Genomic DNA, 27529 nt, shown 5'->3' with positions numbered 1-27529 from the left:
AATTACTATACGCCGTGCAATACAGTTTGTGTAATATGTTTCTAAATTAAATGTTTTCAGTATCCTGTCATAGTTTTTATAGACTAGATTTGGTCCACCTGCAGCGTTAGACTCAATTTTATTTATTTATTTTTTAGCACTTTAAGATAATGGGCTGTGTGCTTCTCGTTTCTTGTCTTTGTGGTCTGTTTTTATTGTTTTCTTTACTTTTATTTTTGTGGCCTTCCACTGTAGGAGATGCATTCAAATTTAATTGTACAATGACAATGAAGACATTTGATTTAATGTGATTGGAGAAGGCCGGTCCTCCAAATCTACATTTGGATCTTCTAGGAACTACAAGTAATTCTGCACTCTATTAGGAACATAAGGCACTATCAGGTCTTGCAAATATCGCAAAGCTAGGCCATTTCGGACTTTATACGCAAGTAATACATTTTTGAATTGGATTCTAAGTTTTATGGTGAGCAAGTGGAGTGAGGCTAACACTGGAGAGAAATGCTCTCTCTTGTTGATTCCTGTCAGCATTCGCGCTGCTGCATTTTGGATCAGCCGGAGGCTATTCAGAGAATTACTTGGACATCCTGCTAATAACACATTACAGCAATCTAGCCTAGAAGATACAAGTGCGTGAATTAATTTTTCAGCATCACTCTGGGAAAGGATGCTCATAATCTTTGGAATGTTACGGAGATGAAAAAAAATGCTCTTTCAAACCTGATGAATATGCTTTTTAAATGACAAATCCCCATCAAAAATAACTCAAAGGGAGGGCCCTGGATAGCACACTGAGTTGAGCAGGGATAATTTACAGAGGCTATCGCCCTCATGCAGGCAGTGCAGGTTCGAGTCTTGGCCTGTCGCTCTTTGCTGCGCGTCTTCCTCACACTGTCTCAATAAAGGCCAAAAAAAACCTTAAACAGTTGTACTGGAGGCCATCGCAACATAATCTAATCCCTTTCTAATAACCACGGTTTTTATCAGAATTTAGAAGCAAAAAGTTCATGGACATCCAAGCCTTCGTGTCCTCAAGACATGCTGAAGTTTGGGTAAGTGTCTAAGTGTTCTCTTACACCTGGCTCCACAGCTGCATATCATCAGCATAGCAATGAAAATTAATGCCGTGGTTCTGAATAATACTTCCCATGGGCTGCATGTATAAGCTGAACTAGATTGGCCCTAGCACTGAACCACCACAGCAAACCCTCATTTGTGCTGAAGAAACCTTATATGACCTGAATACACTGGAGTCTGTCAGATACAGTGGATATAATTTAAATCAACCTAGATCTGTGCCTTTAATCCCAACAACATGCTCTAACCTGTGCAGTCAAATGCTGATCTACAGTGTCAAAAGCAGCACTGAGGTCCAGTAGAACCAGTATGGACACTAATCCCTTATCTGAGGCCATAAGAAGGTCATTTGTGACTCGAACCAGTGCTGTCTCTGTGCTATGATGCATTCTGAATCCTGACTGAAAACCTTCAAACAGATCATTTCTATACAAATGGTCACATAACTGGCTGCAACGACTTTTTTTCCAGAATTTTAGATACAAATGGAAGGTTGGAAATTGGTCTATAATTAGCTAAGATGGCTGGGTCAAGAGAAGGTTTTTTGAGTAAGGGTTTAATTACTGCGACTTTAAAAACCTGTGGCACATATCCTGATTTCAGGGATAGGTTGGTCTGATCTAATACTGTCGTACCAATTAGAGAGAAAACACATTTTTGAGTAGTCAAGTTGGTATGAGGTCTAACAGACACGTGGAGGATTTAGCTTTATTCACGTCTGAGGTCAGATCGGGGAGGTCTACAGGAATGAAACAGTCTAGAATCAGGTCAGGATGTGAGGAAGTCACTGGAGCTGAAGAAATGCCTACAGCCACTGCTGCATGTTGGTTGGTTTCTTCTTCAATTCTCATGATTTTACTGCTAAAGAAGCTCATAATTTAATTCATATCAAATTCAAATGTTATTGTGGTCGGATAGAAGGGAGTTTACAGGCGACACTAACAAATTGTGAGTTTCTATACTGTAGGCGAGGATGTGATCGAGGGTGTGTTTACAGCCGTGTCTTGGTTCGTTTACTTTTTGCGAGATGCCCGTCGACTCTAAGAGATCATTAAAAGCTAACTTAAGGCTATCACTGTCAACATCCATATGAATGTTATGATATGGATTTTAAACCACTTTATTCTGCTGAGATTTACCCTCTTCTGGTCTATTAATGCTTGTTTTCTCTTCTTCCTTCACTGCTTTCCTGAGCCTCTTATTCACATCTGCCATGATGCTCCCTGTAGTTCTGTGAGCTTCTTATGGTCCTTATTGACTATCATTAATGTATGATGTAGTGCCATAAAGCAATATGCAAAAAAAAATACTCCTTGGTGTTGCTTTCAATAAAGGGTGTACTTATACACAATGGTATATTTCGTTTGCCACTTTGGGGTAAAAGAACACTCTCTAAACTCAAAACTTAAGATGTCCATACTTTGCAAAGCCCTTAAGCCAATTAATTAAGAAATAGACACAGTTCTAAACCAATGAACAATGGTTCATATTCAGTGGAAGCAGAATTTGTGACAATCTCATGAATGAAATTCTCAAATTTACTACACTTTTACATTGATCTTCAAATGTTAAAAACTACAATCCCAACCACTAACTGGACTGGCTGCAGCAGCTACAAGTTGCGCTGTTCCAGATCCAATACCAGTATCGGACATACATGTACTCGGACCCTGACAACAATATGGGTATCAGTATCTGCGAGTATTTACATCTATGCATCATCCAGTGTTGATGTTGTATCAGATCAGTACTCTGCATCAACCAATACAATACAGCATCCCTCGGTACAAGGTGAGAACTGCTAGATTGAAGAATAACATACCTTTGGTCCTGAAAAAAACAACACAAAGAACTAATAGAAGCTAAATGATCTGAAGCTTTTTAACGGGATCACCATGACGAGATAACTTTTTTGTATGACGTGTCATTTGGCCCTTTGCCATCAGTAAAGCACTTAGTTTGAACTTTTAGGAGCAACAGAAATGATTTTAGAGGGCACATTATGACTGCAGTCAGTGCATCCATTAATACCTCGGAGCAGCTGGGTACAATGGAGCATTTTGTTCCAGAGCATAATGATGCTCAATTTTCTTGAGACTTTTCACCCAAAGCACTTACACCAAAGTGTCTCCTTATCTTGTTGAAATATAAAAAATAAATAAATAAAGCAGTTTCTGGAAACTTTGTGGGTAACTGCTGAAAACCCCAGCCAGAGGACAAGGGCCTCCATAATGCACCTATTGCAGTTTCAGCACATCACATTGCTGACCAGAAAAACTGCTACAGAGCAAAAGGAGAGATGCCAGCATCCAGCTGTGGGTTAAAAACCATTTGTTTTTAAACGTCAGTGCAGACCTTTACCTCACACGCGCTCTATAACTCCAACCCTGTCAGGCCAACAACTGTGGACACCCGCAGGAGCCATCCATCAATTATTCTTTCCCAGACAATTGCTCCCGCCAGTAAGTCACACTGTCAATAAACAGTTGCTCCTCTTCCAGCAGAGGAAGGTGTAAATAACAGCCCATCCCCGCTGTCTCTGCTACTCCCTACCTGTCCTCCAGCAGCCGGGTTTGGCAGCCCTGGCAGTAGAAGCAGTAAGTCTCTTTCGCTCGCAGAGTCTCCATCACGCTGTCAGACACGTCTGTGGTAGATCAAAGACAAACAAATGAGGTGTGTCGTGAAAGGGTACTAACCTTCTAAAGCACAGGAAAAAAAGAGAAAAAAAAAAATCAATTAAATACCGGCTGGTGAGGGTGACTTAGCTACGGAGTGAGCTATAAATCTGATTTTGATTGGACCATCTCTGACTGTCCTTAGCTGTAACCTTCTCTTACAATGTCAGGTATAAAAACAGTTTCAGGAAAAGTCTACATACAGTGTTGAAGAAAAAGCTGCAGCAACACCCAATGATGTCAGTTCAGTTAAAGAGGACCTATTATGGCATGTAATACCTATTTTAAACAGGCCTTGAATGTCTTAAAACAAGCTTTTGATTGTTTTTGCTATATAAATTAGAAATTCAGTCTCTAACCTCATTATCTATGCAGGATTCTGAGTGGGCGGGGCTATGATAATGAGGCTCTGTGCTGATTGGCTGCCTGAATGACGCGATACACCGCTACGAAAAAATGGCGAACCTATGTAAATCGCATTTTGGTTACGTAACGACGGGAGCAGAATCTGAACGGCTCGTAGATCCACATCACACTGGACGGCTCACCCGGGCGGCTGTACAGACACTGCAGAATTTGGTTGCTTTCCTCATTCTCTGAGTTGGCAGGCTGAGGGGAGACCACTTTATATATGTTAAACCAAGAGAAAACGTGTTTTTCATAATAGGTCCCCTTTAAAAACATTCAGGGTGAGTTCTGTTTATGGTTTGCTTGCGGGCCTCAACAGTTTCTGATGGCAAATAAATTTAAAACAGAGAACAGAGTCTTTGTTCTTGAATGTGTGTGGATGCAGTTTCAAACAGTAGTGGTCCACAACCTCACCGTCATCTGTGTTTTTTCCAACAGTGATGCGCAGTCGAAAGTGCAGCTCCTCCTCACTGGATTCTCCCGAGGGTGTTAAGATACAAGACCCCTGCTCGAAGGCGACTCCTGCTGGTAAACTCAGGCTCAGCTCCCATCCGGGAGTCCTGACCTCGAGAGAGGAGTCTCTCCCTGACACGACCACATCGGCAGGGTTTCTGGCCACGTCTCTCCTGGAGGAGAGATAAAGAAGAGGTTTCATACATGAGCTGATACATGCAAGCTGTTTGGACATGTGGTCAGATAAGCCGTTACGGGCCACCGCCGTGATCTGAGGAGTTTTATTACTTTACAGTGGGCATATCATTTTTTTTCAATCACGTAAAAAAAAATTGTGTTTTTTTTTTTCTGTGATTGAAAGCTACGACATAACTCAACACTGTCACATTAACTGGAGCTGGCCAAGGCTGAAAATGTGTCATGAGGGGAGCCTTTCAGATTTGGAGGTTACAGTGGCATCACACTCCCATATCAGCATGACATTAACCCAGCTTCCTCATCTTTATTTCCACCCAGTGTCACATCATGAGGAATTTACCGTACCTTTGGAACAGCAAAATTATACAGCAGTATTTTTATTTAAAAAAAAAAGGCATACCATGATGAAAAGAGCAAAGCAGAGTTGAGTGTCACTGAAACCAGCTGCTATGAACATACCCATAAAAATATAAAGAAAAAGAGCCTGCTGTCCTGAAATATTAGTATTTTAACCAAACATGTCACTGAGATTTAATTAATCACTCAGGAAACTGTGACCGCTTTTGAAATGTCATACTAGGTTTCCTTTAAAAACTGCTGAGGGCGTTCTTTGCTTATTACCCACATTTTTACGCAAAAATGATAGCACAATCAAAATATGGTGAGAATAAAGATGATCATGAAGATACACTTTAGTGTCAATGTCAACACTTTTTTTAACCGGAGTAAAAATCTAAATCTATTATATTTGGCAATAATCAGAGGCTCAGATCATTCAACATTATCTATTAGGTTTCATGGTCACAAATAATAATTATTCTAAATGAAAATCCTCTGAATCATTTCTGTCTTCAAAATTTCAAAACACCAAGAACAATGATCATTAGTTTGAGAAATGGCACAAATTGTTTATTGATTGACCTAATGGTTGGTTCCAGATCAATCTCCCATCAACCAAACATTGGACACATCATTTCGCCTCTGTCAAAACTTAAAAAAAAAAAAGTTTTAGACTTCCTCTCCTTGTCATATAAAATATAAAGACACTTTTGGCACCTGTCAAATAAATATAAATCAAATGAATATATTTGTAATTAGTCAGGATCTCATGCAGTGATCAATAAGCCAGCCAGGGAACAAATCAGAAACACCCTTTCTAATGTCTCCCCTCCTCATGTTGAAATTAACTTTGGTGCAGGGTGAGCTGTAATTTTAGGGATATACTTATTATATTCATTATATTTAATATCACTCTGGACAGTAGTCATTTCTGCTCTGAATGATCATTGGACTGCAGTTGGACATAACGAAGTTAGATGTAAAAGTTTCATTTCACCTCGCTCTCACCGCTTTTTCAAATCTCACTGACACCATCTAGTGACACTTCATGTGAACTGCACACATTTATCAACCTGCTACAGAAGATGACATTTAGGACTTTAATTAAAAATAGATACAACTCCTTCGCACAGAAAATGCTGCTCCAGCACAAAGTCGTGACATTTGAAGACAAATCATACAGTTTATATTTAAACTATGACAGAAATTAGCACTGCCCTTCATTCCCTCACTGTTGCATTTACTTTGTTACCTAAAATACAGACTCAACCACTCCCTACTGTCGGATCGGTCTGACATATTCTGTATACCAGCGTCAGATTAAGTAGTATTACGTTTCCATTTCCACATGCTTATTTATGAAAACTTGATGTAACATTATCAACGAGGCCTCAAACTCAAGGAGTTTTGTCATGGAAAGGAACAAGAAGTGTAAACATCTATGGGAAAAGTTAAACAACGACGCAATTATTTCCGTTTGTCTTTATGTACACATACAACAGGTGATTAGCCAATATGTCAATATCAGGATTAATTACTCTACAAAGATTGGTGGCAGCAATAAAAATCTTGTAACAGTCAAGCCAGAGCGTGCTGGCCAGAACGAGCTGCAGCTCATAAGGATCTTGCATGGAAACATCAGAATAATAAATACACCAACTAAAGAAGAACAAAACTAAACTGTAATGAGCATCATGGGTCAAAGCCGTAAAGTTATGATGCTCAGTCATTATATTTTGCTTCCATCCCAGTTAAAATAGTCTTTACTTTATAAGATCAACTCCATCCGACTCTGGTGATCAATATTTAAAAGACTTTTACCCAATAAAGTACAAGTTTACATTCTGATTAAAAAAAACTAAAAGCAAAATCTGCAATACTCACACTGGATGCGCACAAGGCTTTTGATCAGGTGGATTGGAAATTTATGCTGTCAACAATTAGAGAATTTGGTCTGGGTGAAAGTTTTTGCTCATGGGTAGAGATGCTTTATGCGCATCCAACTGCGTCAGTCCTCACCAACTCGGATAGATCTCACCCTTTCAATCTGCATCGTGGTGTTAGACAGGGCTGCCCCCTGAGCCCTTTGCTGTTTGCTCTGTGCATCGAGCCCCTTGCAGTAAGCATTAGATGCAACCCGAAAATTATTCCAATACATTTGGGTAAACTGGATCATTATATGGCGTTGTATGCTGATGACGTAGTCCTCTTCTTATCCCAGCCCGAAAAATCCTTCCCGGCATTACTGGATCAAATTACAATTTTTGGTAAGCTATCAGGCTATAGTATAAATTGGCAGAAATGTGAATTTATGCCTCTGCGTGGAGACTTAGACCCCAACTTTCTCAAAAATCTGCCAGTAAAAGTTACCACCCAAGTGAAGTATCTTGGAACTACAATTCCCAAACAATTTGATCAGCTTTATACATTAAACTATAAGGCTTTGATTGATAAACTCAAAATCGATATTGAATTTTGGCGAACACTCCCCGTATCAATGATTGGCAGAATTAATGCTATAAAGATGGTGACCTTACCTAGGTTTTTATACATATTTCAGAATGTTCCCATTTTTCTGTCTAAAAAGTTTTTCAGAACATTGGACTCAATCATTATGCCTTTCGTTTGGGGATACAAATCGCATCGTATAAATAAGAAGCACCTTTGCAAGTCAAAGGACTTGGGTGGGCTAACGCTCCCTTTATTCCAACATTATTATTGGGCAGCTAATGCACGAGCACTGGTGTATTGGCAGCAAGCTTACCCAGTAGAACCTAATGATACTACCCCACCATGGCTGGCTATGGAACAGGAGACCACTGGTACCTCCCTCTCAGCACTACTCAATACAGCTAAGAGAAATCCTGGGCCATTTAAAGGGACTGGACGTATAGTAGAACATTCTTTAAAGGTGTGGTACCAGATTAAAAAAACATTTTGCCTGACAAAAACTTCTATTTTTGCCCCCATTTGTCATAATCATGCATTTCTCCCCTCCCAGTCAGATTCTGTTTTTTGTATCTGGAAAGAAAAAGGCCTGACCATTTTGAGAGACTTGTACATTGACAATGTTTTTGCCTCATTTGACCAACTCAAAAGGAAATTTGATTTACAACCGTCTCATTTTTTCAGGTACCTGCAGGTCAGGAACTATGCTAGAGCAAACATTGTAAATTTTGAAACTTATAATCCACCAGACGAAGTCTACTCCCATTTAGCAAAGGTACCTGAGACCAAAAAGCTGGTGTCCATGTTTGTAAATTTGTTTGCAGCTCAAACTGCTCCAAGTACTCAACATCTGAGAGAGTGCTGGGAGAGGGAAATAGGCACAACCATCTCGGAGGATGCATGGCGTAAATGTCTTCATAGCATACACACATGCTCAATCAATTCAAGGCACCAGCTAATACAATATAAGGTTATACATAGACTCCATTATTCACGTGTTAAACTGCATTCTTTCTTTCCATCTACTTCACCGTTATGTGTAAAATGTAAACAGTCTGATGGTACGCTGGCACATATGCTTTGGTTTTGCAACAAACTTGGTAGATTTTGGCATGAAGTTTTTTACTTTTACTCCGAGGTTTATGAACATGATCTTCTGCCAGACTCAGAGACCGGCATCCTTGGCTGGTCCCACCAGCTTGATACTCTTAACCACTGGGAGGCTCTGTCAATACAGTATGGGGTGGTTATTGCGAAGAAAATGATTCTCAAAGTTTGGAACAAAGAAACATCACCAAGCTTTGAAGCCTGGCTCACAGAGCTCTCAAATACTTTATATATAGAAAAAATCCGATTTGAGTTGTCAGGAAAATCAGAGAGGTTCCATCAGATATGGCAACCATTCCTCGATCATATTATACAGCGGAGAGGACCTTCATGACCCCTCGATTTCATGACCTTGTCTGAATATTCATCTGTCTGTAATTTCTCAAAGTGAAATTTTAAATAGTTGCAGATTGCCACAGAAACTGTTGTTACACTGTAGAGTACAGCTTTCTCTGTTTGTTTGTTTTTTTTTGTCTTTTTTTTTTTTTCTTTCTTTCTTCCCTAGCCTGTTTTGGGGGAGGGGGGTGGGATGAAAGGGGTAATTGTTCAGGTTATTATGTACCTGGATTGTTTGAAAATGTTTTGAAAATGAATAAATAAAGTATTTAAAAAAAAAAAAAAAAAAAAAAAAAAACTAAAAGCTGCAAATATTGACATTGAAGATAGTGGCTTTCCATACAAGTGAAGGGGCATAAACCCAGAATAATCGTAGTGATGAAGCTCAGAGGTCCATGGTACGTACTCATAAACTATCCAGGGTATCTCAGTTTGTGAAAATGCACTCATGGTTATGACACTGCCATGATCCATCAAAGATATGTAATAAAGGGGCCGTAGTTAGCTCAGTGGGTTGAGCCATTTGTAGAGGCTATAGTCCTCGTGCGGGCAGCGCAGGTTTGAGTCCCGGTCTGTCGCTCTAAACTCCAATGCCCCCCCCTTCTCTCTCTACCCGTTTCCTGTCTGCCTACATCCTCAATAAAGGCCACTAGTGCCACAAAAACCATTAAGAAAAAAAAAGATATGTAATAAATTAGGTCCGAAGCTGAATGAGAAAGACTCATTAATTCAAATTTCTGTGAATAAATAAAATATGGCAGACTGTCAAGAGAGCTGGTGAAGCAGGTCTTCATGAAATGCCTGTGGCTTCTTTTGTTCATAATACCAAATATAGCATCATTTTCAAACATGCATGTGCACCTCATTTTACAGCAGGTACTTTTATAGGACAGATTCAGACACTGCACTTGACTCCATCACCCTCTTCCATAAATAAGAAACAGTTCTTCTTCACCTCCCTCTCCTCAGGTTAACCACGCCCCCTTTAGGGTGAAACTAATTCTGTAAAACTACTGGTGTAACGTCGGAAAAACCTGCGGTATCGACCCTAAAATATCATATCTAGCGTTATGCTCAGCAGACAAATACAAAAACAAGTATTTATTATTTCATTTGATAAGTCAGTGCCTTATATTTATTTTCTTTGTAAATGTGTCAATATGTAGTTTTATTTTTCATATTTTTGTATATACTTTTAAGAAATCTTTCTACTGTTAGCTTACACCGTGGTTCAGAGATAAATGTTTTTTCTAATTTTCTGTATGTCCAGCACATGTTAAAAAATGAACAATAAAGATGACTTTGACTTTAGATAAAAAAAGAAAGTCCAGTTTTTGTTTTCTGTGTGCTTCCATGAAGAGGCAAGTAGTAAAAGGAGAAACTTGTGGCTACAGTCCTCCACAGAGAGGATGAAAATGGGAAACGGCAGGTCACAGACATGCGTTTGTGGTCATCACTTCATCATAAGTGGGACTAAAAAGGAATCAGATCTGATGTTAAAAGTCATTGTACTCAAATGTGACGCTCCATTGAAAAGATCTGAAGGTCTGAAAGGTCTGAAATATATCCACTGAAGATTCAGGATGTGGACACCACTGGCCACTTGATGGATTGACTCCATATTGACTGGACAATCCCTTATTACAATAAATCTAAGTTTTTCTGTTTATCATTGACAATCAGTGCTCAGCAGTGACACTACACAACTGTATTTGACAAGCATTATGATTTGGGCATCATATAATGTTAGTTGTTGTGAGAGAAGAGGATGTGAAGGATAGGGTTATATGAAGGCAGGTGATTTGCTGTGGTGACCCCTTGAAGGGAACAGCCAATAAGAACAAGATGATAGTCTTATCTGACTCCTTGATATTAGCAAAAACCTCAAAAAGGTTTTATTGTATGCCATTCAGTTTCAATGATTTGCTTTCACCCAAACAGGGTGGATCTGTGATGTTACGATGACCTGCATGTCTGAACTGCTCACTAAAGGATATATTCTCAGAGCTCGTGGCTCCAAACAAAGAAACCACAAAGGGTGCACGATGGCTGAGTTTTTGAGATGGTTGTCCCTTCAGAAACCCAAACACATGCTCTTAAGCACACGTAAAGGCTGACAGAAGTGCAACTTTCCCTTTAATTTCCAGGACACAGGTTTACTCCAACTGGATTAAAACACAACAACAAAACCTTGAAATGTATGAAATATTTGGTACAAATTCTGACTTTGACATCCATTAACATAAATAAAGTAGTATAAATATGTGTAATGCTTCAATGCATAGAGCTGAAAGTTGAATTCAGTAAAACTAAACTAAACTAAACTAAAAAGTGAAAATATTAAAGTGCATCAATCTAATAAATTGTCTTTGTTCCAGTACACATGCAACTGAGCACAGATAAACACAGCAATACCCAACTTGTTTTCCTTTTTCATTGGGCCATATTTTGAATTGAAGAAAAAACCAGAGATGAACTTTAAAAGCTTTGAAACGTCCATCAGTAAATTGTACCGGTTGCTAGGAGACTGTTGCCAGTGGCTACGTTAGCTCATGTTATAGCTGACCAGCTGCACCGCAGAACCAGCAACTAAATGAGAGATTCTCTGGGTTTATTTAGTACAGTCACTTCTTGTCGTTGGTAGGTACTTACCCAACGATCAGAAGTCCACTCTGCAGCCTTTTTCTCAGCTCTAAAAACACTCCAACTCCACGTGTCTGGGTTTGCTCCTCCTCTGCCATTCAAAAAGATGGCTAGGAATAATAAAAAGAAACTAATAAATGCGTGGTTGGAGAGGTTTGAACGGCCTCCTAGGATACTTAAAATTACAATAACAGTAATAGTAACATATATTGTTATTGTAATCTGGCAGCTAGTTGAACTCCTGGGTATCTGCTCTCATGCAGTTTGGAGATACCGCTGTGTAAAGTTCAGCACAGCAAAACATCAACAGAGAAGGATCCGATTAGGAATTTCAGAATAAAGTTATGGCTGCGTCCGAAATCCCATACTTCCACCCTAATGAGTAGCAAAAACAGTATGTGAGATTTTTTAGTGCGTCCGAAACATTAGTACGTACTCAATAGTATGCGCTATCAATACTCATTCCGGAGAAATGTATTAGTGTGGATTGATGGACACTAGCTAAGCAGAAACTCCCCACAATGCAATGCAGTGGAGTTTGGTTGCTATGAGTGCTGCGCAGATACATATATGTCATAAGTATAATATTAAAGCAGCACAACGTAACTTTCAGCTTTTCTGAGTTTGGCAGACATCTTTTGGACAAGATTAGATTTTTTTTTTCCTCTGCAGCTACAAATAAGAGTTAATATTTTTTCCTCAACAAACTAGTTTTATCTGAAGATTGAGGTTAATTACACCGCAGAGAGCTGGCCAGCAACTGCGTTTAGCTGGCGAAGTGGGGAATAAAACCCATGTTTTGATCCCACGCCCATCTGTGTGAGACGACACGCAGCGTACGTTGCGCGTCGCCACGTACCCTACGCCGTAGGTCTGCGTCGATTTAACGCAGAACCATAATTCAGGCTTTACTGTGTGGAAGGTGTTTGGTCGTTACAGCCGCGATCCAAGCGAGCCGACAACTCTTTCACTCTTTTACTTTGTTATATCAGATACTTGGCCTCCGTGGTTCTGCCTCCGAGCAGGAAAGCGGTGAAAAGTTAAACCATTAGCGATCTTTTCCCCACGTCTGTTATGTGTGGAGCTGCTGCAGCCACAACGCAGCAACGGGTTACCAGCTTCTGTGGAGCTGCGCTCCACGCCCCGCCCATTTTCGTCTCGACTACGAATCAGGAAGGAGGGGGAAGTGACGTATGCCGTAAAGCAGTCAAAGTTGTAAAGATTTGTAGTTTTTTAGTGTGGAAGGGTTCCTACCATGCTCCTCAAAGTTACATAGTGCCAGTGAAGGCGATACAGACCCCTCAGACCATGACAGAGGTGTCATTAAACCTGTTGGAAGTTGATGTACCATCACAATGACTCTGGAAATATTATATTAAGGTGGAAAAGTTACGTAGTGTCGTATAGTAGTGTCGTATAGTATAATAATATTATTATATAATATTAATATTATAATATTCGCATATCATAATATTATATAATGTCATCTTGTTTGGGCCAGGATAAACAGGAAAGAGCGGAGCGGTGCTGCTACTGCTGCTGTGACAGGGGTTGTTACCATGGTAACAACTCCCCCTCCCAACGGCAGGAAGTGCCGTGTGGCTCTGAGTAGTTTGTGCGAATTAATGCCTACTACGGATATTTACTCAAAAGTTTGCCGAACTAAAGTATACTTTTTGAGTATACACTGTTTAGTATGGCATTTCGGACGCACCGAATGTGATTTTTTTTCTTCTTTTTTTATTTCCCGCTGTTGGTTCTTTGACTTCTTCCACAGTCCACATATACGTCAGGTGAAGTGGTGTGCTTGTTTCTCCAGAGGTGGCCCTGTGATGTATTTGTGACTGGTGACCTCTCCAGGGCATAGCCCTGTGCAATCTCATTTGAAGTCATATTTTGGGCCTCAGAGTCAGGGACTTTAATGAAAATGATATATACAAAAAAAGAACAAACTAATGAAAAAGGCTTTGCTCTGGAGACTGTTGTGAAGCCTCTGGAGCTCTGGAGGTATGTGATGTTACATGAATTAAAAACACAGTGGACAACCCTGACCTTTCTCCTTCCAAGACAGTAATTCATCACCAGTTATAGGTTTCTTTAAATTCGTTGTAATACAGATGCTACAGGAAATCCTTCATGCTGAAACTAGAACCATCTGTAATGACTCTCTAAAGAAAGTTAAATATTGTCACATATTATTTCCCCTTCAGAAATGAATAAAATATCATTTTTAACCACTTTTTAAATTACTGCTGATGAAGACAGTTCGTACCTAAAAATTCAAAGTGGAACAAAGGATATTTTGCTTTTTTTTTTTCTTTTAGCTCAAAGGGGCTTCTTACAAGAGTGCAGGTTACTTCCCTTTTATGACACTGTCCAACATTAATTCTTGTTTGGACAATGGCTTCATAACCTCTTTACTTTCTTGTGTTCTTTAGTTGATATGATATCCTCTACCTCTAGCTCTGTGTTCTAGTTTAATCATTGCCCATGTGTGACATAGTGCTGTACAACAAAACACAATCTCTTAAGGACACAGCCAGGAATGAGTCCAAAGGTATTTTGGCTGGTTTTTGCTAAAAGTAGACTATTATCTATTCTTACTATTAGTGGGGGAAAGAAACATATGAGAAACATATAATCAGTGAAACTGAACCTTCACACTGTTATGGAAAAATAAACACTGGAAGGTTAAGGAGGCAGAATTTATGGTTAATTATTACAAGGAAATAGGCCTGACAGGGAGGATCTTGGCTAAGAAAATCTGGCCATGACGGTATAGCCATTAAAAGAAAAAAAAATGTATTCTTCTACTTTGGAAAGGGGAACAGCTGCCCACCTTTGAAATGTTCAAAGAACAAATAATACAATTCCTCCCATTGGAGAAGGCTAACTCTTAAACGTTAAACACGGCCGAGAACAAATTTTCCGTTGACTGTGGTCTCCACTCCTAAATCAATTAGGGGGAGAAAATATGGACTGACATGACTCACTAAATGAGTTGACCATTTGTCAAAATGTTGCTGTTATCTCATGTATTCACTGTATATATATTCCCTGTATTTATTAACCATTGTCTGCGTCTAATTTCTGTCTGTGTTTGGATGTTTTTTTTTTTGTTTGTTTGTTTTGTCAATGTTTGTCGGGGCTCCTATTATAAAATAATAAAAAGATATTTAAAAAAAAAAGAAAAAAAAAGAAAAAGACAAAATGTAACCGATGGTACATATGTTAAAGGGTATACATTCAATTTAATTCAATTCAGTTCAACACAATTCAACATTACCTCCTAATTATTGTTTTCATTATTGTTGTTATTATTATCATAAGCATAACTAAAAAAAGAAATTTTCTTGACAATGCTTTTACAGATATTACTACCCATACATGTCTTGTTCAGGACAAAGATCAGAATCAGAAATAAGTTTAATGCCAAGTTTGTTAAACACACACAAGGAATTTGTTGTGGTGATTGGTGCAATACAAAGAGCAAATATATAATGAAAAGAGAAAATGTACAACATGATGGTTTTAAAGTGCCAGATATGATTCTGTGCAAAGGTGACCTAGGATGTGCGTTAATGTAACGCATAAGGTCAGGATTGGAGTCTTTACGTTAATGTAACATAGAGTGGAATGGGGGGGCAGTCCATGGTAGACGGGGGAGAGGGGGGTCCGGGCCTTGTTGATGAGGCCAGCTGCAGTCGGGAAAAAACTGTTTTTATGGCGTGAGGTTTTGGTCCTGATGGACCGCAGCCTCCTGCCAGAGGGAAGAGTCTGAAACAGTTTGTGTCCGGGGTGGGAGGGGTCTGCTGTAATCTTTCCTGCACAATTCAGGGACCACCTGGAGGCGTGCGAGATGAGGTATTTCCCAATGTCCTTTTCTGACCAGCTAGAATTTCAGCTGTATTTTGAGTTATCTTGATCTCAAGAGCTATCACCTTCTAGCATGAGTGTTTTCCATACTTTTAGTTTAATGTAGATAGATAGATAGATAGATAGATAGATAGATAGATAGATAGATAGATAGATAGATAGATAGATAGATAGATAGATAGATAGATAGATAGATAGATAGATAGATAGATAGATAGATTATTGAATGGAATCACAACACAAACATCAACTCCATCAAATTGTTATCTTTTATTTTGAAGGCCAGACGCATCGTTTCCTGCTGTGTTAGCTGACTCTGACGTCACTCGGGAGGACGCGGAAGCAGCAGCGCGTCCCTCTGGCCGCAGTGCAGTCTGGGAACTGTCACCCGTGTCGCTCAGTCTGCTGCATGGAAACCGCGATGGAACCCACCATGGAACCCACCACGGCTGCCCTGTGTTCATGAGCAGACCGCGGGGCCGTAGAGAGACACGGGAGGACATGTAGGAGAAGAGCTGCGGTCTGTTTCCTAGCGCTGTTTACCTGGACCTGGGGGAGAGAGGTGTGAGGGGACCAGCCGGGCCCGGACACCGCTACAGCTAGCACACACTCGGGACCGACCATTCACTGAGACCCGACACCTGCGGGGGAGCACCTGGTGAGACCTGGTGGTTAATTAAGTTATATAGTGTCACGTGATCCGCTTTACGTAACACAACCTGCTCTGTTGGGGACAGGTAGCTGTTAGAGGACTGACAGGGATGAGTTAATGTGCCTACCTGATAACAATAACAACAACAATAATAACAACAGTAATAATAACAACCATAATAATAATAATAATAACAACAACAACAATAATCATAATAATAATAATGATAATGATAATAATGATGGACGGACCAGCAAGTATGTGGAGGAATGAGCGACCTATTTCTACACCTGTAATAAGGTGCAGCACCTGCTCGGTGTTTACGGTCGGACTCAGTCACATTGTTAGAAACTGGACGCTGACACATGATGTCACATCCTCCACACGGTTATTTAGTAACTCTCAATGACTAAACTAGTAAAAAATGTACCCTGGGAGTTGTGTGTTTACCTCACCAGGCTCTTGCCTGCGACGAAGGCACATCTAAACCAGTGGTCCTCAACCTTTTTTCAGTGATGTTCCCCCTGTGAAATATTTTTTTAGCCAAGTACCCCCTAACCAGCGCAAAGCACTTCTGGTTGTAAAAAAAGACCTAAAACAGAGCACTGTGCCATCAGTAACTGATTTATTAAACATAAAAATATTGCTGCTATGCTTCAACCACGACTCCATCGTTGGTCCAAGTGATTGACAGGTGAAGCCAGGTGATTGACAGGTTAGGTGGAACCATCCTGGTGTGGGGGATACTCTGGGGTTTTAGGATAATAAGTTGAACAGCCTACTTCTGAAGATAAAATTCATTTTATTAATTTAGACTTATATTTTCCTCAATTATTTATTAAATATTTATTTTTAAAGGATTTTTGCATGGATGCTACTTTTTAAATATATGTATATTTTAAAATCTCACGTACCCCCTGGAGTGCCTTCACGTACCCCCAGGGGTACGCGTACCCCCATTTGAGAACCCCTGCTCTAAACAACCAACCAGGCTGCAGCAGCTCAGCTCAGGTCCTGACATGGAGACAAGCTGCTTTCATTGATCTGAATGTGGCTGGATTTCTGCTGATAGATGGGCTGGTCTGCCAGGAACTGCTCTAGGGTTAAAAAAAAAAAATAAATAAAAAACTTGTGCTGATCATGCAGATGGGGATGGTCCCTATCTGACTTCCTTTGTTACAATTAATTGCTTTTTTTAAAAAATTGCACACGCTTTCTGAGCATTTTTGATGATCCTGTCCATTTTGTTATGATATTATAATGTATTAGTTCAAAAGTATCTCATTTGAACAGGCCATTGGGTTCTCCTTGTTAAAATATTTTCTAATGTATTTACATGCAAACACATAGAAACCCTTACGATTGTAGTACAAGGTGTATGGCAGCAGACAGGACAGGGTGATGCTGTCCTGTCTCCTGTCATATAGAGCAAACTTCTGAACGTCATTTCCGGCACCTTGCTGAATTTTTAAACAGGAACTGTTTCAATTGTTTATGTCAAAGAGGGTTCAAGGTAGATCTAGTGAATGAAGGGGCTGGCAAGTGTTTTGTTACACGCACTTGACTGATAACAGGAGAAGAATACTTAATGTTAATTAGTAGTCACTGCATTAGACATAATGACTCACTGATAAGGTTTATGGAATACTCCCTGTATATTTCCTCTGAGTCACTTGATGTTATCGGCTTCACTTCTCCAGCTCTAACATCACATAATCTCTGTTTATAAGCATGTCTGTTATTGAAATGCATCACAGATATATTTCATTGTGATAGCGTTCCACTTGAGAGGTCATTTTAGTTGATATCCTCTCTCTTCAATTGAGTCCCAGCTTAGCAGATACATTCCTAGCACAATGCTTACACTAAAATATCCCAGCGGCACTAAGCAAGATGATAGTGTGTAACAATGAAAAGAAAAAAACTTTTCTTGTGGAGTTCTGAAAGAAGAAAAGTGATAAACAGAGTGTTTTTTTACACATTATGTGTGTTGTTACAATAAGGATGTTTAGGTCACGCTTGTATTTATCAACACATCGTCGTTGAGTTAGTAAAAAAAGGGTGTGTTGCAGTGACACTGATTGTCCACTAGAGGGAGGTGACGAATAATTTATTATTCAAACTGACTTACCCAGTTTATGCTCTTTAACACATCTTGATCGCTGTAGTTAGATACATTATAATCTTAAATGCTTATTTACGTAAAACAAATAAATAAACTAGATTAATATTGAAGGGTTTTCTGTGTCTGTGCTTTGTAACCATATGTTAAGGAAAATTCATTTAAAATTCAAATCTAAAATGATAATGAAGAACTAATTTAGGGGAATTTCAATTAAATTCAGCAGAATGCAATGAACTCTAAATTCACTCTAATGACAGTATTTATTTTTTACATCTCAGAAATGTATCAACAACATATTTGAAAGCTTCCCACAGAATGATTACTGTAATAAATGAAGCATCGTTAGATCTGAGGGAATGACTCATTTAAGGTCACATTGCCTACGCTTTAAGCCAAATGAAGTATTAAATACCTCATAAACCATAAGGACAAGCTGGTTTGGCAGTGTTTCAGGACTTATTCAGACCGGCAAGTCATGATTAATACGTAGTGTGTAGCCCAGAGAACAGAGCCGGCATTTGACCAAATCAGCCACGTGGGCTCAACAACACAGCATGAGCTGTCTCCATTTCTTCACAAGGCTCTTATCTGCAGTTTTCTGCTGCAGGGGAACATCAAAGTCCTAAGTGTCTGTTTCCTAGAACACTATTCCTTTCAAATATCTGAGTGGTCATGAGTTAGAAGTGACAGAACAGCATTGTGCTGCCCAAGGCATCTCCTTTTTTCTAAACTTTGCAGATTGTTTCAATGTGTCTGCTGTTCTCTCTCACTCCTAGATGCAAAACAACATTTGTAAAAGCTGTTCGTGCAGACTTTTCACCCACTAATTCATGTGACTCAGTCTGCTGAGATGACTGCAGCCCCACCCTGGCTCTGAGTGAGAGGCTTGAGCTTTTTGCATCACCATCAATTGAATTGCAGCACATGATGTGTTTATTTTGTTATCTCTTTTCTCCCACTCTTTGCTTTAGGTGTGATGTACGTATGCGTGGCCAGTGTTGCACGTTAAAGTAAGAACCAGCTGGGAGAATGAATGCAGAGGAAGTGGAGCTGCTCGGTGACTCAAAATACAGGAACTATGTTGCAGCAGTGGACAAAGCCCTCAAGAACTTTGAGTACTCCAGTGAGTGGGCAGACCTCATCTCTGCACTGGGGAAGCTCAACAAGGTACCAACAGTACACACGGATGCTACTAGTCATACAACCATTACATTTTATATTTCTAAATACACACAATGGCTTTTGAAGCTCTGCAGTTAAGCAGGTTGATGGATAAACACTGTATTTCCTTCTGACAGAACATGGAGATTAGATTCAGATATATTTTGTAAACATTCTGGTTTTTCTCAGGTTTTGCAGAACAATGCAAAGTATCAGGTTGTTCCCAAGAAGCTGACGGTAGGCAAACGGCTGGCCCAGTGCCTCCACCCGGCCCTGCCCAGCGGGGTCCACCGCAAGGCCTTGGAGACCTATGAGATCATCTTCAAGATCATTGGACCCAAGAGGCTCGCCAAAGACCTCTTTCTGTACAGGTAATACAGCACGGCCAGGTTCAAGAGCCAACGCAGCAGGTTAGTCGCAGCGCTTCATTCGGGTTTTAATGTCAGGCATGTCTTCCTCATCCCTGCAGCTCGGGGCTCTTCCCTTTACTCTCCAATGCTGCCATGTCGGTGAAGCCTGTGCTGCTGGGGCTCTACGAGACCTACTATCTGCCGCTGGGAAAGACTCTGAAACCGGGCCTGCAGGGCCTACTGACTGGGGTTCTGCCTGGTCTGGAAGAGGGTTCAGAGTACTACGATAGGTAAGGAAAACATTAATGGATAGAGGCAGAGATATCGCGACAGGCCATTAACAGAATGTATTTTATTGCATCAGAGGGGAAGGAATTGATAGGATTTATGACTTAAGTGAACAAGATCCATGTTTCAAACAAATGTTGATTATAGATTTCTCTGTGTGTGGACATGCCCACTGGGATCATGAAATAACAATGCACTTAAGACTTGGACATATACTGGAACAGGGCTACTAGCTGTAAAATAAAAAGTAAAGTCACTGATCAGCCGTCAACGTCATGGATACGGATGACAGGTGGAGAGCGTTACACTCCTCATCTTGTTCATCTGGTGGTCTGCTATGGCAACCTGCATCCTTGAATGGAGGTTACTACTTAGTCACGTACCATCCACGTAAACATTTGTGCAGAGCAGGATACCCTCTCTCACCCGTGTGGCATGAGAAGCATCCACTCAATAGATGAATGTTTAGGATTTGATGGCTGATAATTGTGTTTTTTGTATGTATGTACAATAGTGGGAGGACTGCTCCATAGGACTTCCTATTTTTACAAATGTTTCACAAAATTAGTATATTTAAAATCTCTCAGTAATATCTCATGGAATTAAAAAATTAAGTATCTATTCTTTCCCTATCAATTATTTTCCCTTCGGGGAACAATACAAGTATTTTGAGTTGAACTGAATAAAACATTTGAACTTACTTTATTTTCAAAATGATTCTAAGCTGTTATTTCTTCTGACGGATGCCACAATTGTGAGGTTGTTTCCCTGCTGTTGTCTCACTTTTTCCGGTAATGTTTAACTATTTCAACATTTCAATTTCTATTTAAAGGATCCAGTGTTTAACTGCATTATATTGTATAATTTGTCCCTTAGTTCAGTTCGTGTTTACATTTGACGTCTTCACTCTACCTCAAACACCTCATTAAAAACCACACGGCTGTCATTAGTCACCATCATTTTCGACAGAGCATCACATTTCCATGACAACCAGCCAGACGTCAATCGCTTGGTGAAGCCGCAACTACACGTTTTGACCCAGCGGTAGCCACGTTTGTTTATGCCACTCTTTGCAAACAGCAGAGTTTGTAAATGAAGCACGTTTTGGTTGGAAGTTGTTTGTGACTGCTCCCTCGCAACTCTCAATGCACCACCCTCCTGTTTTAGCACTATTATGTGGTCACAAAATAATAAAAGTATTAAAACAACAAAAGTGTTCAACAGTTAAGCTAAATACCAGCCTCACTTTTGAGCGTTTTCTTCAGAGAAAGTTCACTTATATGAAATTAGGATCCATAAATCAAAGGTTTATCAGTTACATAATACTGGTCTGATAGTGGGAACCTTAGAAGCAACATAAACATTATAAAATATAGAATCTATAAGTATAAATGCCTCTAATACAACCTGATGTTTCAATGTGCCTCAGAAACACAGAATAGAAACGTACCTGAACGGACCTGAGGCTTCCTGAAACTTCTCTGGGTCCCTTGTTCAGCATCTCATCTAACAATGGTCATGGTTAATTTAGCTTTATTTCCTTTCTTTCAGTCTGGGTTTATCTCAAATAAACCACCTGTAATCTGAATTAAAGATTTAAATACTTTCACGAGAGCTTTAGTAAGTTCAAGCTTTGCTCTGCCGACTGTTTCATTCCAGTTTGGTTGGAGGTCAATGCTCAGTTTTACATTAAAAGTACTACTTTTAAAGGAGCTTGAGGCTCCTTTTAAGAAATGAGACTCTCTAGCGCCACCCTTCACCACGACGGCCGTTGGGGGTACTGCAGCCAACAGTGAAGCCGGCACGGGAGAACGGGGAGAACGTGCATGCAGCGTCATGTGACGTCACATCCGCAGGACAGCGCGGGAAATTCGGGACCGAATTGCAGCACATTTTGCAGCACACAGCCTGTTCAAGGCAACGGAGAGATACACTAGAGGGCTCATTCTTTTGGGTTTGGAACGCTTCATCTGACATTATTACTAGAAAACCTAAAATGTATACGGATTTTTTTCATAAATCTTGCCACAATCCGGCCTCAAGCTCCTTTAAATGGATTATTTAAATGCAAGCACAGTTGTACGCTTATCTAAATCTTTCCCTGGTGCCAGCCCTATCTCGTTCCCCCTCCATGTCCTGAGAATTACAGCTTACAGAGAACTGGAGTTATATGTAATATCTACTACTTACTCTCAAGGACAAGATGTTGATCTTTGACAGCATGAGGGGAGAGAGAGCAAAGTTTAAAACAACCGTTGTTGACTAAAGTGCTGTACAGTTAAAAACAGCTTAATAAAAGGAATATATTACAAAGATAAAATAAATAGAATAAGATGAATACAAAATACAAGAATACAATGAAATAAAAAATAAGAGTAAAATTATTAAAAATTTGAATATGTTTGAAATAAAATTTTGCCAAAATCCACTAAAACTAATGAAAAGCCAGGGAGAAAAAGTGGACCAAGCGTGAGGTGTGAAGGGCTGGCAGGGCATGGTTTCCTGCAGGCTGTGTTGGACCACGATGTCCGAGCATGAGCCGCCCTGTCTGCTGCTAAAATTGATCACTTGTTTTCCTTTTGGCCACAAGTTTAGGCTGTCGGTTTCAGCGTCAGTGTGGGATGTTGCTGCAGTAAATGTGTATTTGTAAAGAGAAGATATGAAATCTTTCAGCTCCAACTACAAAAATAAGTGTGTGCAGCCACCTGGGCATTGTATTTTTATCGATACGATGAGAGCGGGAACCAATAAATACCCACAACTACCCGGGAGACATTCACATGCGTTAAAATACAAAAAAAAATTATATTGAGTAAACTATTTGCACGTCTTGTCTGTGTTCTCCACAGAACCAACACCCTGCTGGAGAAGGTGGCAGCAGCTGTGGAGCAGTCGGCCTTCTACAGTGCCTTGTGGGGAAGCATCCTGACCAGCCCGGCCGTCCGACTCCCCGGGGTGACCTTCGTCCTGCTGCACCTCAACCGGAAGCTCTCCATGGAGGACCAGCTCTACGTCATCGGCAATGACATCGAGCTCATGGTACGAGACACAACATATCTAGAAACTAGGGCTGCAATGATTCCTCCAGTAACTCGATTACAAAATATTTTCGAGGAATTTCCTCTGCCTCAAAGCTTCGTTTAAATAAAAAATTAATTTAAACTTCACGTTTCGCACGTGTTCTTTTTAATGTGACACAACGTGCTTACACACGTGTCCCTTATAAATCAGAAGAAGACGGCATCGTGCTTTTCGTAATGTGAGCAGTTTAGCTGCACAGACGTCGCCCGGGACTGACAAGAGTGACCTTGCCAATGAGAAAATGCAGCAAAGCAAAAGTAATAAGAGGAAGAGAAAGAAGATGTGGGATTATTTCAAATTAAAATTGAAGGTCCAGTCCAGTAGGACTCTTGTTCCAAGACCCGGTCCACAGCCAAGCATTTCTGTTGAAACGTGTTGGTTCTGAATGTGAAGTTGCACAATTTAAAAGCAGGGTTTAATAATATTTTTTACTTTTGAGTCTTAGAAAAAGTACTTTTTTTTTTTAAAAATGTTTCAGGAAATGTTAAGTTTAAAATAATTGTATTTATTTTTATTGGAAAATTTAACAAACAGTTTACTAGTTTGCATAATATGTAAATAAATGTCAATTATTCTCATAAAAGAAACAAATTGGTTGTTTAGAATCAAGTAATCTGTCTTGTTTTCTATTGTATATTTATAATTGGGCTTTAATAAAGCAAAAGTAAGTTTTATCCGATTAATCGATCGAATATTTTATAGAATAATCGTCACCAAAATATTCGATAGCTGCAGCCCTTACTACAAACACCCTTGTTGAAAATAACTGATGACAGTATTGCATACATTTTATTGTATTTTTAATTTATTTTTTTTTGCTCTATTTTTGTGGTTGGTATCACATGAAAGCTGTAGTTTCTTTATATATTAAAATATTGAAGTGTTAATAAAAGCAGGTCAAAGGTGTTCCTGAAAGCAGTTTGTGTTACATGTTGAACCGAGTGTGTCAAAACATGTCAGCAACTGGTTAGACTTGATCCATGGTGTTGTGCGTACATAAAAGCATCTTCTCTCCCACCAGGTGGAGGCGGTGAGTACCTCTGTCCAGGACTCCAGTGTGTTGGTGCAGAGGAGCACGCTGGACCTGATCCTCTTCTGCTTCCCCTTTCACATGAGCCAGGTAAAGGAGATCTGAAACCCGATGCCAGCGTTATGCTGCGTCGAATGAGTTTGTGTCTCTCTGCATCTCCTGTATATTTGCAGAAGCATTTGCGTGATGATTATTGGGCATCTTAGGCTGCATGCGTAGTGACTCATGCTGGCTGCTTGTTAAATCATTTCCCTCCAAATATTTCTGGACCCGTCAGAGCTGGAACGAACCCTCCATCTGACACAATATCTACTTGTGTGTTTGTGAATATCCTGTGTGTGTATATGCTAGTACATGTGTGAAAGCGAGCAGGAGGGGCAGTCTTAAATATTCTGCTCTGCTGTGTGTTGTGTCCAGGCTACTCGCCCCGACATGATCCGGATCCTGTCAGCAGCTTTGCATGTGGTTTTGAGAAGAGACATGTCCCTGAACCGCAGACTCTACGCCTGGCTGTTGGGTGCGAAACTCACACTCAAACACAATGTTGCCTCTCTGAGGTTCCAGACATCCTTCCCATCATATGATTTATGCACTATTGTAGAATTAGAGAGTCATTCTTTGAAATTACTACGAGAAAAGTACAGTTTTAAAAAAAAAGTAACTTTTTGTGAAGTGAAAGATTTCAGTTATCAACCTGTTAAGTCTCATTACTCAACAGTACATTAGCGTTAATATTTATGTGTCTAGAAGAAACTTTGATATCTATCTAAAAAAACTTTAACTGTACCAGGAACTCTTACATTGCATTGTGCTGATCTGATTGACATCCTCAGTTGAGTTTGTGTGTTTTATTACAGTTTTTTAAGTTCATGTGTTATTTTTGAAAAAAAGCATACAATAGGCCTGAATCTGGACTGGTCAATTTCTTACTTTTATTTTCTCTTATTTGCTACTCACTGTGGGCGAACACGCTGGTAAGTAGGAGCATGACATAAAGATGGACACTGACTATGTCAAGTTTACACTGAGCAAACTTATTACAAGCTGTTCAAACGCTGGCCGAGCAGAAATGGTCAAATCTTGGGGTGCATGATAGACTGTGATTGTTCATTTATCTTTTTTTTTTATAGGGAATGATTAAATACTTAGTATATTTAGAAACATAGTTTTGTTTTAAAATAACAATAAAAAAAGAGAATTAACTGGAAAAAACCAGCAATGTCCAGTCACGCTGGTTCTTTATCTCTGGATGAATGCTTTGCTTGACTCCCCGTGCTTGACGATATTGGATACAGATTGAATTGTTACTCTGAGATTCTGATATGAGTCCTTGTGTTTTGTTTTTTTTAAAGGCTTTGACAATAACGGGGTGAAAATAGGCCCCCGCAGCACTCGACAGAGCAACCCGGAGGACCACGCTAACCAATACTTCAGCACCTTCTCCAAGGACATGCTTGTCCAGGTGAGGTTTCACGATAATGTACAGTCACGTCGCCAATGTTTCCAACACAGGTCTTCAAAATCAACAATGTTGGATAACATAAATACATGTACGTGCGGGAAGCATGCCACGGTTTATCTTCTGTCTGTCCTTCTCCTTCCACACATTCTCTCCCGTGTGGGCGTGTGTGTTGTGAAGACAAAAGCAGTCCAACACATTACAATCCTATTGCTATTGTCTATTTAAACAGCTGTGTGCTAGTTGCTTTCTGATTACTTGAAGCCCAAACACACTATAATGTTCCCTCATTTTATACATTTAATAGCAAATACATTGCTTTTACATATATAAGTCACACGTTAATATTTCGATGGAGCACCTCTAGCTTTGATTCCAGCACAAATTCACTGTGGCCTTGTTCTGATCAGTTTTTGCCATTGCACATTTATCTCCTTCCGAAGCTGCATTCATTTCAAGTCTTTTCCAGCACACCCCAAAGATTCTCAGTAGGGTTCAGGTGTGGACTCTGGTGGCCAGTCCGTGTGTGGGGACAGTGTCTCATGCTCTCTTAACCACTCTTTCAGTTTGAGCCTGATGGAGCTTTGTATTGTTGCCTTGGAATATGCTCGACCCGCCATGGGAAGAAAAACTCCAATGGAATCCCCTGCTCATTCAGTTTCCTCAGCTGACCTCATAACGTTGCTGAACCCCGACCTGACCAACTGCAGCGAGCCCAGATCATAGCCCAGATCATAGCCCTGACCCCACAGGCTCGTGCAGCAGGCACTAAGCATGATGGGAGCAAGTGGGTTTCTTAAGGCTACATAGTTTAGTCCCGATCCATTGAGTTCCCTTCCCATTGTGCGTGTGGAAACACTCTTTTTATCCCATCCTGTATCTTCGTCGACAATGGTGGTTTCTCACTGTCCCTCTAGTTTTTAATAACTCTCCTTAATAACCCTGGGTAGGTTGTTTACCCAATTGTAGTAGTTTCAGCAAATCTCCTAGATGGTTTCCTTGGTGATTCAAGTTAATTATTTCACTATTCTGAAACAGATAATTAATTTCCATGACCACAGGATGTGGTCCTACATAAACAACCACATGGTTGTTTGAGAAACGAGCAGCTACTCACAGCATCAGTTAAAGTTCAGTAACTTGTTGCCAGCTGCATTAAATTCATTCACACAGTGATAATCCAACGCGACACTCTTACCTGTCGATGTAGTTAAATCCAGGTGTGGACCGTTCTTCTTTCCTTTTTTTTTTGGACAGGTGGTGTATAAAAACACCAGTTTTTATGAGCAGGTGGAGCAGTTGGACCATTTCGTAAGATTTACCATTAAGTGAAACTCTGAGATGTATTAGAAAATGTGTTACTGCTTCCTGGATTGGCAGTGGATGTCGTCACCACCCCCCCCCCACCCCCTCCCCCCCCCAAAAAAAAAAAAAAAAAAAAAAAAAAAAAAAAAAAAAAAAACACTGGGTTTGTATGTGTATATTTATGTATGTGTACGCATATGTGTGCGTATATATATATATGTATATATTACATATAGTAATAATGCACATATATACACTTTTGGTTTCTACCGTCATGGTATCAATCAATAATATGTGTGCAGACAAGGTAAAAAAAAAAAAAAAAAAAAAAAAAAAAAAGAAAATGTGTTACTGTAAGATGGATCACATACAAATTAATTTGTTTGCAATAGAAATGTTTTATTCGCCCTGGAGACTAATGTTTCAATTTCTATCATGAAATCACCACTTAAGCTAGATTTTTCACCGGAGGATCCAACGCATCACCTGCTGCCAATATCTTTCTCTAATAACAAACTGGT

At 39.9% G+C, this 27529-nt stretch overlaps 2 protein-coding genes across 2 annotated transcripts in view; one reads left to right on the top strand and one right to left on the bottom strand.

Moving 5' to 3' along the window:
• The window catches only part of ube3d (ubiquitin protein ligase E3D), a 36664-nt gene extending 24771 nt beyond the window's left edge, over positions 1-11893 (bottom strand). The window contains exons 1-3 of the mRNA XM_061718213.1: positions 11691-11893; positions 4572-4783; positions 3628-3718 (exon numbers count right to left, since the gene is read on the bottom strand). Of these exons, the coding sequence (XP_061574197.1) occupies positions 3628-3718; positions 4572-4783; positions 11691-11779 (392 nt within the window). The 5' untranslated portion in view covers positions 11780-11893. The remainder of the gene's footprint in view (positions 1-3627; positions 3719-4571; positions 4784-11690) is intronic.
• Positions 11894-15920: 4027 nt separating this feature from the next.
• Positions 15921-27529, top strand: part of dop1a (DOP1 leucine zipper like protein A) — a 37115-nt gene continuing 25506 nt past the window's right edge. The window contains exons 1-8 of the mRNA XM_061716207.1: positions 15921-16215; positions 19306-19501; positions 19685-19866; positions 19965-20135; positions 22983-23172; positions 24236-24334; positions 24662-24761; positions 25597-25706. Coding sequence (XP_061572191.1) covers positions 19364-19501; positions 19685-19866; positions 19965-20135; positions 22983-23172; positions 24236-24334; positions 24662-24761; positions 25597-25706 — 990 coding nt within the window. The 5' untranslated portion in view covers positions 15921-16215; positions 19306-19363. The remainder of the gene's footprint in view (positions 16216-19305; positions 19502-19684; positions 19867-19964; positions 20136-22982; positions 23173-24235; positions 24335-24661; positions 24762-25596; positions 25707-27529) is intronic.

This window comes from Cololabis saira, chromosome 3, assembly GCF_033807715.1.
Source record: "Cololabis saira isolate AMF1-May2022 chromosome 3, fColSai1.1, whole genome shotgun sequence".
In the NCBI taxonomy this organism is placed as follows: domain Eukaryota; kingdom Metazoa; phylum Chordata; class Actinopteri; order Beloniformes; family Belonidae; genus Cololabis; species Cololabis saira.
The sequence above is the reverse complement of the archived record's forward strand: the minus strand, read 5'-3'. Positions and strand labels throughout refer to the sequence as shown.